A 17,010-nucleotide genomic window follows, 5' to 3' on the forward strand; every position below is an offset into this window, starting at 1 on the left:
TGCAGCGGCTGGATATCTTGTCCTACCTTGTACTTAGTAGAGTTAACAGTGTATTGACTACAAACAGCATAGTGGTGCTCCGAGCTCGGGGTCTCATGTCACTTGACCCAGGCTGACCCGGAAAGGGGTTAAAATGGGATTTAGAATCAAGTTCTAGGAAAGTTTGACCCGTTTCGGGTCAATATGACACAAATTCAAGGTCAGCGTGACTCAGAAATGGCTTACGCCCAACGGTGCCATAATCCGGGTCAATTTCTGACCCGGGAGTTTTTAGTGTGTATAAATAGGCCCATGGATATTTTTTTCTGATGTTTCCGACGTTGGGACCCAAATATGTATTTGATTTTGACAATGAAAGGGGATCAAACACATTTCCTGCCCATGCGTCCAGCATGACTTCCTTTTTCAAACTAAAATCATATGATTTGGTTTGTTAAAACAATATAAGTTGTTTGTTCTATGCATTTGTTCCTCTTTGTTCCTTGCAAACAGAACAGCTTTGCGTTATCCTATATTTAGACCAGCAGCATGCACTTTGGACAAATGTTTACCTAATTGAGGTTGTTATTTAAATAGTCATAGTTCGTAAGTAAACATTCAAACTTGGCAACTGCATGTAGATTCACGGGTGTCTGAAATCTTTGAAATGTTGTACTTTACTCATTTTGACAACCCAGCCCTTCAAGTTGAAGCAATCATACTAACTTTTGAAAATGTAAACAAAATTGATCAGTGATGGTTAAAAGTATTCCAATAAGTTAACAATAAAGTAAATCGTGATTCTAACAGCAAAGTATATGTTATAACATTGTATAACCATTTTGATCTTGTTCATCTTACACATTTTTAAAAGAACTATATCCAATGTCATTGAAGTTGTTCATAATGATTTCCATAAGCTACAAACACGGAAATACAAATATTTTTATTATAGGCTACAAAAAAATCCTTTTACTGCGTATGTGCTTTTAAATTGCAATCTGTCTACACAAATAATTTACATCAGGGATAACGATGTGCATTGAGTATTAAATCAACGTTTAAAGTTACCTCCAATACCACTTTGATAATTTACTCTCATCTTACACCTTGAAGACGTGCAAAGAAAGAGAAACCCGAACCCGATTGACGTCACGAAATGACGTCACTCTTTGGGATGGGATGAATTAATCAAATACTTGTGTACTAGACGCATATATAGGGCATCTTCTTGATTAAATAACATTATTATACAATTACGCATAGCTGTTTTCATATTCTGGGTTATATTTTTAATATTGGAAGAATTGTTCCATTGGTGATATATATAAACTTGAAACTAAATTGTGAAGCTTGTTCTATTGTTAGTATTTTTTCCTTTCGCTCATTTCCTTGTGCCCAGTGAATATTATGAACATTAAACTGAACATGGTGTTTAATAGAGGGCGTTGTTCAATGTCAATTCTTCAAGTTCGAAGGGTTTTCATTATTAAGTAACAGAAAACTATTCTCATCCAAATGAGAACGAACGAGGGATGAAATAATGCTAGAAGTTGTCTATTATTAAATGATAATTATTTATAATAGACACGGTACTTGACCTTCAAAAAAGCAGCGCAGAAAAAACACGACATGGGTTTTCAGTGATGTTACATGCTATTTAATAATAGTTTAAAAAAATATGCAGGTGAAAACAAATATACGTCCCAAGTATCCTCACAATGAATACCGATACTAAACACATCAAAATGGCACCAGACTGTGTGCCCCAAAGCCTCGGTTTGAAACGAATTAAACAAAATATGTCGTCTCTAAGCTAAACGTCTTTACAATTATCTTATAAGGCGTCACGGGGGAAAATTGTCAAGGACATCAAGTCTTGCTTGATAACTACATTATGCGTATAGCTTGCTCGCAGGCTACTGTTAGTGTAGACATTGAAGTTAAAGCCACAGGACACTATTGGTAAACCTCAAAATGATGTTGATATTTGTTTAGTTGTTATTATAAAACATTGTGAGAAAAAGGCTCCCTCTAAAGTAGCGTAGTTTTTGAGAAAGAGGTTATTTCTCACTCAAATAACAAAAGACTTCATCTGCAAGACCTTTCATTAATGCATGTGAAAACACATGAAGTAAAGCAACAATGGTGTTTTTTATTTCATCCTTCTCTTGCAACTTTAATGGCCAATTGAGTCCAAATGTTGACAGATTTGTTAATTTATGCGTGTTGGGATACACCAAGTGAGAATACTTGTCTTTTACAATTACCAAAGGTGTCCAGTGCCTTTATATATGAAGGCAATGGAAAATAAGTGCCTTTAAATGCGCTTGCTCTATGACAAGAGCGAATATTGAATTATTATGTAGTGACATTGAGACAGATGTCTGATTCAAAATACTAAGATAAAATCTGCTATTATGGCAGCTGCCTGCTGTTATTTTAACTCCAATAATCGTAGTATATCGGCAATGTAAAGGTTAGGGATAGACTGTGTAGTATGTATACATACCCGTGGTACCAATCACCATCGTGACATCTTGAAATCAAAAGGTATCCTGTGATTTTTGTAATTACAAATTAAGAGACTCCATGATTCAATATCGGCCTAAGCATTTTTTAAATTGCCGTTCTCAAATTTCAAATTGCAGTTTTATGTGTGTACAATTGGCCCTCTGGAAAAAAAACAATGGCAACCATTATCCTTGCACATAATGTAATGCAACGACTGCTGCATGTTTAGAAGTTAGTGAATAGAACGATGAAAGTGTAACGACCTCAAACATGTAAAATTACTCTGCGAGAAAAAAAATCAGCCCATAAAAATTACCATTAATTACTGTGTGTCCTACATACAAGCATAAATCAAAACCAGCATTTGTATTGTGTTCAAGATAATAAAACAACACAGACGGTCTGTACACATCCAAACAAAATATATTGATGTCAGATCAAACACAATAAATTGACAACAAAATATTGACTCAAAATCACAAGAAATTCTACTCTTACCGTGAAATGAGTTGGACTTCTTTCTATACATGACATATCCAATACTTGCTACAAATCACATATTATCTGTATAGGGGAGATCCCACGGCCACATAATGCCCGATACCTACATCTACCTGCCGGTTATTGTGGTCATGTTATGACATACATTAACGCACTAGTTTGTAATGCACGGAACTGTAGGATATGCAAATGAGATTGCATGTTTGCGCGAACAGGTGGTGCAGAAAAAGATAGCTGCTACGCACGCGCGTTGAGATAATTTCAAGGGAAAGTACTTTCATTTTTGTACGGCAGCCAACTTTCAACATTAATTAATAGATTAGCGTCAATACATCTTGATAGTCTTATTACAAGTCGCACTTTATGGTCTACAGACGAATATCACGGTTGCAATTGAATATTCAGACTTGTATTAACAAAGGGTACTTTGGAAGTGGGTATAATCAGGGTGGTGATTGGGGGGGGGGGGTGGGTACATGCAAGAGTTGGATTTAGATCATATCTTTTACTTGAATGCAATTAGTTAGTTTCAATATAATATCCATTTAGTTCACACACAAATTGCAGATTGACTTAAGAGTCATGTCATAAACCATTTTGGGGTGAAATAGTCATGTTGCAGCATTTCTTTCCGGAATAATTGTTTGTCATTAACATGCGTTTTTCATTATCTGCTATTTCAATTTTCTTTCGAAGACCATTAACTTAAACAAATTAACTTAGAACACCATTGAAATGTTGTCATCAACCGGGCCCCAATTACGAAGACAAAATTTAAATAGTTACATGGTGGCGCTGTTCAAAAACGTGGACGTGATCGAGGGCAGCAATTATTGTAACAAATACTATGCCGATTGATGTAATCAAACCGAGACTGAAGGGAAAACTAATCTGGTTCATTTTACTACTATGCGCATAAAAATTCATTACTATTACCCGATACAGGGAACACGACCAAGATGGTGGCAGCAGGGTTAAATACGTGACAACCTCTCTATTTGAGACTACAAGGTACTTCCATCTTTCTTAGATCTCATCAAAACGCACGGACATTTTATACACGAACCTGTGTTAAATTAACGCCAAGTTATATTATTAGCATACCGGACCGGCCATACACACGTACATACCAAACCAGAGGTCATGGGCGAACAAATTGAATAACAGCCAAATAAATTTGATATAATTGATGAGGAGTGTATACGAATACAAACCAAAGGGAAGTAATAAATTAAAGGGGCCCTAATGTCATTATGGTGGCCTATTCATGGCGAGATCCGGTAGGAAGTGAGGGTTCATGTATAAATTGACAATGAGACCCTATAATAAAGACACAGGATTGTTTTGATTCCGAAGCCCGCGTTCAACTCCTCGAGTTTTAAAGTGAAATCTTACATTTTTTTTTAATGTTTTTTGTTTTTGTTCGAGCGTTTGGAAACATATTTGACTGTGTTATTGTGTGCGTGTGATTGTATCTTCCACATTGCATTCATCAGATTTTAAATTTAAAGCGCTCCCTTATTTGTGTTTAATTGTTAATTTTTTTTTTTATTATTTAATGTTTCAGCCTGAGCACCAGGCTTTTTCATTTAATCTTTTCAAATCTTGTTTATTTAGTTATGTGTATATTCTTTCAGTGTTATTTTGAAGGGTTGGGAACGGTCAGGGCTAATAGTTATTGCCTGACCTGGCACATTGAACCACATCTGAATTTCAGTAACATGATTGAGTTGTTTTACATAGTTATTTGACTGTGTGATTAGCACAAGTATGAATGGGTCAAAAGTAGCTTCAAAATCTGAACTTCCGTCTTAAAATTGAGAGTTTTTCCATTGTGTTTAAAAACCTGTGTATACTATGTTATCCCAGCCTATACTTTATCTTAAAATCGGTAACATTTTACCATGAACAAAAGGCCGCGGTTCAGCCATATTTAGAAATGTGTTTAAGGTTTGATGGGCTGAAAAGGAAGTAGTTGGTTCTTTTTTGGCAGAACCACTGGGCATGCAGTTATAGGTTGCCTTATAACAAAGTACATGAGCACAGTCAAAATAAACATTCAAAAACAATTTACTTTGCCAAGATAATTCATTTAAAGATTCCACATAGGACATAACAAAAAATTACATAAAAATTAATTTATAGTTAAAAACGAAAATAGGAATCGGCAACAGTACAACTGGAATTCGTTTCGGGTCTTGTCAAACGCACTCATCAGAGCATGGTTCATTTACATAATGTTCACACTACTCAATTCCCGGGGCATAACGGATGGCCTTTTCGCCCCCGGTCTGCACTATGTCTGCCCCGGCAAATGGGCATACCCAGGGGAATATCGGAGTAGGGGTAAGCGGTAAAACCCCGGGGTATACTTAAAACGTGCAACCGGAACCCCGTGAAATAGTGACAGTGTGAAAGTGTGTTAGGTGTAACCATGGGGTAAAACACGGGTCCCGGGCCTCCCCAAGCTGTAATCCATGGAGAATAGGGGGACAGTGTGCCCATAAGCTAGATGATGTGTTTCAGCCAAACATGGGCACAAACGTGGTACTTAAACTTTCCTTGCTGTAGAACAATTGTCAGTTCTAGTCAACACAAATCTAACTTGTGTGGAGCATGGAGCAATGATGGACAAATTGAGAAAAAAGGATGCTCTAAGCGAGTAATCGATGATGCACTTACCTGCACTTCAGAGCAAGAATCCTACGGAGTCCGAAACAGTCCAATGACGGTTGACCAGAGCTACAGCAACAGCCCTCGGGGAGGAATAACGGACTCAACCCCTCTGCAGCCGTTTACCAACACGCTATATCTGATCCCTTTCCTTACGGTGTTTACTCGCATCATAAATCCTGGGTGTGCATTCCCTGTGAGTAGAGAGAGGATAATATAATATCTTTTTGATATCAGCGTGTTGTATTCCTGCACTTAAAAAATCACTCAATTCAATTTTCATCACATTATCATAAAAGATGTGACTTCGCCTATCAAGGCTTGCTCTATGCCTTCTGAGCACACAGGCTCGTGCCGACATGTCTTAAATTTCTGCACTAGCATTGTTGACACTTCTAAACTTGTACATACAAGACTAATAATAAATATTCATTGAACCATGTTCTTATTCCTCCATGACCAAACACAGAACATGACAAGCACTTTTGAACCACTCAGTGGATATTGAACAAGAAAGCACAATACTGGGCGGGAAATGCACAAGAATACAACAAATGCTGGAGTGGTTTCTTTTGTAAGCTTACCCAAGGCCATACAGTTATTAGTATTATAGCTGGATATGTCCTGACTAATAATGGCAATGTTATAAGTGCTTTACTTATGGGGGGGGGGGGGGGGCTGTCAACCTTTTCCCCTTAGATTACAGCTGTGTAAGACAATTCTGCCTCAGGCGCATATGTCTTTATTTTAGGTTTGATTAAGATCATAGCCATCAGGAGTTGTATAATGATAACAACAAAACCCTTCCGCTAAATACTTGCTTGTCAATTATGCATTATTTTCAGTTTGTAATTTTTCACATTTGCTATGTAAACTGAGTTTGGTTTTTATGTTTCCGAGTAACTGTCTTAATATAGTTTAAGATTTGTACTGGTGGTATGATTGCATATAATAATTATCGTTATGAAATCTTATAATAACCATTAACAATGCTGTAACCTGTCAGGTTATTTACTACCCGTGCAAATACACACTGTTCTGTCAAGAAGAGAAAAAAAACATCGCATACTTTGGCCTTGAGTCTGTAATTTTTTTTTTTAAAGGCACTGGACACTATTGGTAATTGTCAAAGACCAGACTTATCTCAACATAAGCACAAAATAACAAACCTGTACAAAATTGAACTCAATGGTTGTTAAATGGGGGAGATAATAATGGAAGACAAAACACCATTGTCACACGAAGTTGTGTGCTTTAAGATGCTTGATTTCGGGACCTCAAAATCTCTGAGGTCTCGAAATCAAATTCAAATATTTTAGTGGAAAATTATTTCTTTCTCGATAACTACTACTTCAGAGGGAGCCGTTTCTCCCAATGTTTGATACTATCAACAGCTCTCAATTGCTTGTTACAAAATAAGTTATTATTTTCAGTAATTACCAATAGTGTCCAGTGCATATCAAATTGTGGACAAAAATGTAATCATAAGGGGTAAGTCCAGCAGTTTTATACAAATGTTTTAGGCCACCAAATCAATAAATCGTAAGGGGTAAGTCGACTAATTTATTTTACTAATTTAGTACGTTTTGCTTTGAAAAAAAACCAAAAAAACAAAAAACGTTTTTTAAGGAAATAGCGGTAAATTCGGCCACGATTTTCGGGGTCCTAGAAACCAGTGTCTGTTGGTTGGAATTGCCACCATAAATACAATTTCAGTTAACACTTTCGTCACTCATAATTTTATTATGAACTCATCGGTTCCGATCAACAGTCCCATATCCACAAATCAATCGATTTTGTTTCCATTAAAAAATGTTATCCTCCCATATCAAAACAAATCAAATACTTTCATACAAGAAAGACAAGTCGAAACAGATTAGTTCATATGCATTTTTCAATTAAGTTTATTTTCATTTATAAACAATGTTTTATTCATTGTAGCAAAATACTACATGGCTTATTTTTTTATAAATCTTTCAGTAACCACTGTAACATAATTCAAGACAAATACCCCACGCACCAAAAATTACTCAAACTACATGAAGCATGAACTAAATTTAGCTGTCAGAAGATGACAAATAATGGTAGTCACACAGTTTGTCTTTAAAAAAACTCCAGTAAATATTTGGAGAGAATGGTTTTCATTTAATTTAATGTAGTTGAAAGGATTTGCTGTTGTTAAATTTAAAACATTAGAGGAACGACATCAATACTCTTCACGTTTGGGTGTTGTTGTTGATATGTAATAAGTTTCTTTTGGGTCACTCACTTTCGTTGATGATTCTATAATGAGAAGAACAAGAAGTAAAAAAGGCATGTTTTTAAAAAGGTAATGATGTCAGTAAATAATCGTCGACAAATAAAGCTTGATATTTAATAGAGGGTGTTTTATCAAGAAGCCCCATTTTGAATAACATAGCATCGATACAAAAAATGAAAAATAAATAGATTGATATACCTCGTTTCATGAAAATTGTAAAAAGGGGAAACAATCAAATTGTGACAGCATTCAGTTAAGCTATTTGAGGAAAAAAATACCTCTTCCATGGTTGAAATTGTGCACAATGTGATCAACGTAGATAGTTGTCGAAGCTGCCGAAGTTGTAGTACCATTTTGAGCTAGTTTGTCTGGATCACCGACCCTACGACCGTAGCTCGGAATCCCGTATTTCATCTACCTCCATGGTTACTAGTAAACTTCTTCTACTCAGTAATCCCAAAAATATGTATGTTTAGTATGCACATAACATCCAGCGAAGGTCACAGTAATACGAGGTTTTAAAACTGTTGAGTTTTGATACAAACAATACGACGTATCACCACACGACCTTTTTTCTGTTCAAAATAATCTGAAAAGCGAGTGTCTGATAATGTAATCATTTAAGTAGTCCTTTCTATAAATTTCTACAAAGTTACCTTTACAAAATCGTAGATTAGTGGTTAAAGATGAGCCATTTCATCCCGACAATTCCTTCGTCCGTTGAAACTTCACTGTGTGTAACATTAATTTGTATGCTGTTTTCCGTGTAAAAAAAAGATCGTGTTTTAAAATGGCCGCTGTGAAGTTTTTTTCTAGCGGTTTCAGGCAACAGTCGTTGAAATAATGATATAAGCCTCGTTCGCGGTGTTTGTCATTAATTAAAAGGTTGCGCAGCTAAGACAAGTTTCGTGAAATGCAACTTAAGGAAATGGCGCAGCTGCGCAACATTTACGTGGCGTAACTTTACGACATGGCGCAAGTTACGCACACTTTCGTGAAATCGGCTGCAGGAATAATAGTCCAAATTGGAATACACAATCTGAGCAGAAACGTTTCTCAGATTGAAATGTTGTTGTATCCCACTCACTGACACACGTTTCTTGTAAAAGAATTGTTTTCTTTAAAAGTTAAACATTATCAACAGCTGAAGTGCTTTTTACCAAGTAAGATTTTATGCTAAATATTTGTTGAATTAATATCCTCCCTTTGGTAATTTTTCATTTGGAAATTAGCAACGAAATAAAAATAAAAAAGAAATGCGTTCCACATTACTTGTAAATTTTTCAATTTTATTGACCTTTTTTAAACTTTGCCTAGGCTTACCGTTGTTTTTACAAATAAAGTAGTTTGTACTGACCATGCTTTTTGATAGGTTGGTAATCGTATACTAAGACGACTTAAATAATTATACGATTACCAAAATATTAAAAACTACTATTTATAAAAACAACGGTTTGAAGGAAAATCTATAGTGATTGGTAAGGTAAAATTGATATTAGTAATAACTTTTGTGTATAAGGGCATTTATTTAGAAAGCAATTATTTTTGAAAAACTGTGTTGTCATGCAGGCGATTGTCATTGAATAATAATGTACCTAAGTTTTCCCTTAGAAAGTTATTGACAAAAAAATAATTAACAGTTAATGCTAGCCTAACAGTTCATAAAATGAACTGCTTTAAAATTACCCGCCTTTAGAAAGCAATTGAAACTATCTGCATTCACTTTTCACTAAAAAGTTTAAGGACAGATGCCCTATCCTGCAGGGCAGCCTTCCCTAAACTTGAGTCAGAAAGTGTTTGGAAACTTATTATCGTTCTAAAAGTATGTTCTGCAAAATGAATCAAAATAATAATCAAACTAAAACTTGTTTATGCAACTCCAATTAGAACACTGTTTTTTGGGTGTTTTTTTTTAAGATTATGTGCCCTCGCATAAAAGGCCCCCTTTCCTAAACCAACAATAGAAAGACAAATAAAAATAGGGCGGTTTTTAGATATTGCAACTTGGGATTTATCTTTCGAAAACTGAATGCTTAATTTTGCTTCGTAGAAAATATAATTAGCTCTTGTAAACTGCTTACCAACCAAATGGATGGTATAAATTCAAGCAAAATATTTAACGGCCTGACTTTGCGACCCTATGCAGAGTCTTTCTCGAAGGCTAAGTTTAGTATTCGAGAGAAAGACTCTGCTTGGGTCGAAACGTCAGCTATTAATTAACTTGAATTAAAAAAAAAGTTAATAATTTCATTTCTCCAACACTTCATATTTTTATCAACAGAGTAACCTAAGACAGTGGCTGTTCGTTGCGGGCCGTTTTGGTTTTGTAACACATAGCATTTATCTTCTTGTATACAGTCTTCAGCTTGGGTCTCAATTTGGGGTCTCTCTTCATGCAAGCCAGGCCGAGGAGTCGGAGTGATGACAGGCAGCTTGCGTCGTGAGCCACGGTAAGAAACACCCGTCCGAGACTGTAGATATCCGACTCAACTGTTTTGCAGGTTTTGCCTTCAACTACCTCTGGAGCAATCTGCGAAACAACAGAATAAAGTTTAAGCAGGGAGCCATGGTTAAAGTTTGTTTCAGCGCATTGAAACAGTGTTAAAGCGGTTTATAAATGCATTTAAGTTAAGTTAAGTTGTTTACGCTTTCAATGTTTTAAAAATGTTAAGAGTTAATTTCTGTGCAACGTTTGTATGCTGCCTCGAATACAGGTTTAGTAAATTGTCGTCAATGTATGCATTAAGTATAGGATTTGAAACTTTGCATAGAGGAAGTACAGCTAAGAGAGATTTGCGGTAACAACATAAGAACATAAGAATATCACCTAAAGGATTCGGGTACTTTTTCAAAATGTCCACAGATTTTCATTAATTTACAGGGTTTGAAGATATTGATAGTTCAGCTTCCCTTCAAATATTACTAGCTGAGGTTGAGAAATGAGTGAAACAAGTCACAAAATAATTTTCATCTCATGAGACGAAAATTATTTTAGTATGTAAAATCCCATGAACCAGTTATGATATTATACCAAAACCATAGCATAACTGGTTTTACTCATTTCGTAAAAACTACAGCACCTCAGTTAGTCAAATTCCAAGGGAAGCTTTCTACTATCATAATCTTCAAACTGTGTAAAGTTTAATGTAAATCTGTGGACACTGTGTTTTCAGAGAAGCATGCACGGTCAAAAATATGTTGAGCTTCTCTAATGAAAAAAGTGAGAATATAGAAAGAAAGCAAGATGTGCTTCCAAGGTTTATTGGTGTCTCACCTGAATTGCATTTTGGTATAACGACTGCTTCTGCTCTTTTGTGAGCGACAAGGGTGGTGCCGAACTGTAGATACTTTGAGCACACCCCAGATCAATCATCTTCCCCGTCCACTTGAACTTTGACCCCGGTGGGTTTCTACACACCATGACATTCCCAGTGTGGAGATCATTATGGAGATAGCAAACACGGTGCAGATCCATCATCGCTCTTGTAATATCACGGCAGACGTGGAGCCACTCCCCACGGCAGAGGAGTGAGAGGTGGAACCTTGCCGCGGTGAAGTTCTTCGCGGAGTTGACACTCCCGTCTCCGATGAGCTCCTGGGCGTACGACCTGAAGTCGACCACGCCGTAGAGTTTGGGGAAGTAAGGACTGTGCCGTACCGCTTGCAGAGCGGTGACCTCCTCCAGCATGGCAATGTCGGGCGTCATCCTGAAGTAGTTCTTCTGGAGTTGCTTGAGGGCGACTAGAGTGCCATCACTACGACGACGCATCAAGAAGACCACAGCAAAGTTACCTGTCCCGAGAATGATCTTGTTTCCATCCCTGTCAGCGACGTACTGCAACTCAGCTGGGTCGAGTTTTGGATAGGGTGGAATGTGCGGCATCAGCTTCTTCAGACACGATGGAGCGATATTTGGTATAGTAGCGCCCTCTGTCGGCTTAGTCGAGGAACCAACCTGAGCAGCAGTTGGTTTTGAGCATTGCTGTTCTCCAGCAGGTGCTACTTTTACTACATTTGTTGTCTTCTTCTGGGCTTGATTCACGGCAGCGGTACATTTGGGCTTCATCACTCCAAAAAGTGTAGCGTGCTTTAGTATTGTGCTCCCGGTACTTGTTGGGGTCTGCTTTGAATTTGGCAGCTTCCTAGTTGCAACTTTCATCGAGGGAGCGACACTTTCTTTTGGTCGTTTAACCAAAGTGGCTCTCCGTGGAATCAAGGAATTGTCATCACTTTTTGACTCTGTTTCCCTTTTTTCTTTGGCAACTGTTACGACGGTGTTTGGAGCGGCTTGCCTCGTTTTCGTTGTGGTCCTGGCCTCTGGTTCTGGCTGAGGACTGGGCTTTTCTTGACGTGCTTGGATTCCATAACCAGCCGATACTGGTGGTTCCTGTAAGAGCAACTTCTCTACAGGTTCAAATAACCTCAGGTTCCTCACCCTGTAGTTAGGAAAAGATTTAGAATCAAAGATTAGAATAATTCAAATGTGAGTGCAACATACATACTTGGCATCGTTTGTGTTTTATTTGATGGGATATATGAATTGTTTCTTTTTTAAGGGGGGGGGGGTAAAGTTTGTCATTCAACTACTTACCCGTTATTCTTTTGCTCGACATGTTCGAAGACCAGCTTGTTCAGGTGGTAGATTCTTTCTATTGCAAGAATGGCGTTCATGTTGATGGTCTGATAAAAAAAATCAAAACAATAGCCACCATCTTGGTCATGTTCCTTGTTTCAAATAACAGTAATGAATGCTATTATTCATTGCACAAAAATGAACAGATTCTCTGTCTGTCTAGCTTCGGTGTTTGTTTTTTTGCCTTGATTTGAATGGGAGAAATTCAAGATTGCTGCGGCACGAAAAAGGTCTATAGTCCGGCCATGCCGGCAGGACAACAGAACAAATGACACGTATATGTCAACAATTTTACAAAACTGATACATTATAGAGTTAAATTATTGTAAAATGTAAACAAACTCGATAAGGAATCTAACAGAACTAACAGCTGAGGAAAAATACAATGGAATTTTTACATTAATTAAATTGACATGGCACACCAGCAAGTTTGTCTCAAGTTTTGGGTTTTTAAGATTAAACAGAACAATGCAACAATATTCACCTCTAACTCGAATTTCGTGTACGGCATGATTTGGTTACCATCAGCCAACAGACTATTCAACTCTTCCTTGCGAAGAATGCAACTTCGCATGACATCCAGCCACCGGCACTCCGGGTTATAGCCTTGGCACCCGACCAAACTGTCACAGATGAAGCTTACATTCATTCCGAGCTGTGGATGTAAAAACAAAATGTAACATTATTTAATTTACCATAACTTTTGACTTTCGTGTCTGTGAATTCCAACAATGAGAACATTGCACTTTGAAACTTAATAAAAATATTATTATTTGACAATCCTTTAGTGCATTGGTAATATCGAAGATTTGTGGTTGTTCATTCATACAAGTCAGACCACATTCATAATTATTATCTAATCAATATCAGGGAGTGACTGATGAAATCATTATTTTTCTCTCAACACTTACCGCAAATCTGTGCTCACGGAAAATGGCCTCCTCTTTCTCCCTGTTTGGCAGTTTGGGGGCTTTGGGAAGTTGTTGCTCCTTTGTCTTCACTCCTTGTAACTCTGTGCTTGGAGCATTTCCTCTTGAAAAGGAGGAGCAGGCAGCATCTTTTCGGGATGCATCAATAAGATGGTCATCATCATCATCACGAGCATTGCTTGTGATCTTCCGTGAAGTAACAGAAGATAAGGTCTTCGTCACGTCTTGCCCCATCGCTGGAGCAAAGGGGGTAGTGGGGGTTGAAGAATCATGTGTCCCTACAGCTGCGTTAGGTGTGGAGCCGGACTCGTCATTATCCGATTCTTCTTCATGGAAAGAGCGAGATTTGGAGTTGAGGTTCAACTGCGGTACACCAGGCAGTTGATGATGGTCAATGTCAGGGGTGACCTTTGCGTCTAGTCGATGTGATTCTAAACAAAATTGCAAGATACATAAATATTTGTTTGAAATTCAGTTTTGTTCTTCCTAATAGTTATGAGTATTATACACACAAACACAACATAGATATTAATTAAATACAAAACATTGTCCGTTAAAAGAATACTTTTGATAAATGACTGCAAACATTTTTAAGCAAATATAATATTATTGTTTAAATAAACCAGCATTTTCAGATTATAATTGAACTATTATTGGACAGTCTTGCAATAGATAAGTAAAGAAAATCCAAGATTATATCAATTTTCTAAAACAAAAATACGTTAATAATCAGGAAATATTTTGTCAAGCTCACTTTTCACTTTGACTCCTTTCGCCTGTGTATCAATCATGGACCGTTGTGGCTTATCCAGAGGCAGGACGACCGTTGCTTTCCGGCCTCGCCGAGGCGTGAGAAAATTTCGCAGTCTCGCTCGCCATGGTGTTAGCGCCCTGTGGAAGCATGAGATTAAAATAAATATAACAAAACCTCAAACCTTAAAACAAAGAGCATTTAATGAATACAAGCCCCCCCCCCACCCTTCAGTGGTTTGCTTCGTTTCAATGTCATTGTTTTGTTTAGTATGCTTGTTGAAGTTTCGGGATGTTTGTCTGTGTGTTGGGGTGTTGTAGTGTTTATTTATATGTTTTTCTATATTATTCTTGATTGTCTTCGATTTGAATATGGTCAAAAATTTGCACCCATTTCACTTTTGTCATTTCAATTTCACAACGAATGAAAAAAAGACTGTCATAACATTCCCGACAACAATTATAATCTTCGAAATTTACCTTCTTTGACATTTCTTCCTTGGTGTCTTGGGGCACCGCGCATCCCAAGCGATATATCCTACATCACCTCCTCGTGATGACGACGTCTTAGATCCAGACGTCTTGCCGGTAGATCTTACACCACCACCTCTCATCAGCTGATGGGCCCTGCCTCCTCCTGGGGCCCATCCTCCTTGTGGAGAGCCCACGCCGATACGTACATCTTTCCGGGAGGTTGATGACCGGGTACCACGTGGGTATCCGTGGGTCTTATCCCCACCTCCTTCGGCCGGGAATCCGTCCTCGGCCTCTGGTACGAAAGGATGAACCTTCGTACTCCTCAAAATTCTAAAATGAGAGTATCGATACAAGTACAACACGTTTTTACTGACGTATTTGGGAGAGTTTAGTCTCACTACTGATGAGACGATTCAATAGTAATAAGAGGTCTGTTTCGTTGTTTGTTAATAACATGTTTTCTGAAACAGAACAACTGTACCAATTTTGACGCTTTAATCCAGCGTGTTACGATTTTGCCGAAGAATTTCCAATGGCCATCGGACTAAAAGAGTAAAGACGGCATAAACTTTCTTTAATTGAAGTGAGATTACATAGAAGGAAGTGTACCGATTTGCAAAGTTGTACCATTGGACCATTCCAATGCAATGAGAAATTTTATAACATAAGAAATACCAAGACAAAATATCTAATGGGATGTACGACTTTCGGTCATGAGATACAAGACGATATCCATCTAAGGAATTATGCACAACCTTTTTATTGTAGAGTTATTTGTTGCTTATTATGGTTGTGTCTGATTTCATATTATTAATTGTGGAAACAAGGTAAATGCAAAAGTAAATTACGTCTACGCATACATACCAATGCAAAAATAAAAAATATGATACTTCCATAAAGCCCGTTGCATAATCACAGCAAGCAAAATCGGTGTCCTAATCTATAGACTGTACATCGTTGCATGACAAACTATTTCAAAATTTCACTGGCAATCTTAGAGTTACTCAATTCTTTATGACAACAAGATTCACAACAAGTAGGAAGATCAAAATTAAAAATAAGCAAAGTCAATTCATGATAAATTTTGCAAAATGTTGCTCACTTTCTTAACAAACACAGTACAAACACTAGGTAGGCCTATGTGTAGGCTGGGCGTATAACGTAGGCCTATAATAACACAAAAACATCAGTATTTATTGTCTCTTACCTGATTCTATCAGATACTGCTGCCGCGAAGTTAAACATCTTGATCACTGTAAATAATTTCACTCGGAAAGTATCTCAAAAAGATAAAGCTCTGTGAGAAATTTCTGCAACTTTGCATTGAAAACGCACCGAAACAAAAACCTGTGTTGACCCGTTGAAGAGAAAACTCAGACAAACTTTGGGTTGCCGCCGCAAGCATGTTGCCAAGAAAAGTTTCGAACTTTTGTGCGTTTTTCATTATTACGTCACATACGTGACCTTGGACACAATGTTTCAATGTTAAGATTGCGCGGTTTCTGTAAAATAGATGTTCCACAACGCCCGCGTTTAAAGGCGCCGTTTGGAGGCGGCGCGTTTAAAGGCGCATCGTTGCGCAGTCAAACGCTCACCGTGTCAAAGTTGAACTGTGTACGTGCACGTTCAAAGGGGGGGGGGGGCGCATAGATCATCTTGCTTTATAAATACTTCTTTATAAGATGTAACAAACCGAGACGATAAGACCAGACACTTTTTTGTCCACTCTTCTTACTGCTCATATAATTATTTTTCTTATTGTATTTTAGAAAGCCGCTATACGTAGGTTTGCTGTAAGTATTATGTTTTTATCTAATTTTTTTATATTTTTTTAACACAGGACCATAATGTAAAACAGCTCTTGTGCTGATCTGGAACTCTCTACCACTTAGGCCTAATCTTCGATCTTGTGTTTGTACCGCAAAATTCAAGTCTCTTCTCAAAACTTATCTTATGTCACAGGTTTTCAATGACTAATTTTGTTGTTTCTGTTTTTCTTTGTGTTGTGTTTTGTTTTTGTTTTGTTTTTGGTTTTACTGCGCCTTGAACACCCAGCAGGGTGGATATGTGCGCATTACAAGTCTTATTATTATTATTATTATTATTAATGCGTATAGTAAACACACGTGCAAAGTACATGTACGTCCAAGTCGTGAGTTGGTACATTTCAAAAAATGTTTTTCTGCATTTAGCAGCAATACACCTGGTCGGCATTGCCGGAAAAAAAACAAAAAATTTTTTTTCGAAACGTACAAACTCACGATTTGGTCCGTATATGTACTTTGCAATTGTGT

General features: G+C 37.4%; 1 protein-coding gene across 1 annotated transcript in view; it reads right to left on the bottom strand.

Annotated features, from left to right (window-relative positions):
- The window catches only part of LOC117292708 (formin-like protein 3), a 45,890-nt gene extending 42,787 nt beyond the window's left edge, over positions 1-3,103 (bottom strand). Inside the window, exon 1 of the mRNA XM_033774851.1 lies at positions 2,992-3,103. Within this exon, the coding sequence (XP_033630742.1) occupies positions 2,992-3,022 (31 nt within the window). The 5' untranslated portion in view covers positions 3,023-3,103. The remainder of the gene's footprint in view (positions 1-2,991) is intronic.
- Positions 3,104-17,010: the final 13,907 nt, after the last annotated feature.

Source organism: Asterias rubens, chromosome 7 (assembly GCF_902459465.1).
Source record: "Asterias rubens chromosome 7, eAstRub1.3, whole genome shotgun sequence".
Classification (NCBI taxonomy): domain Eukaryota; kingdom Metazoa; phylum Echinodermata; class Asteroidea; order Forcipulatida; family Asteriidae; genus Asterias; species Asterias rubens.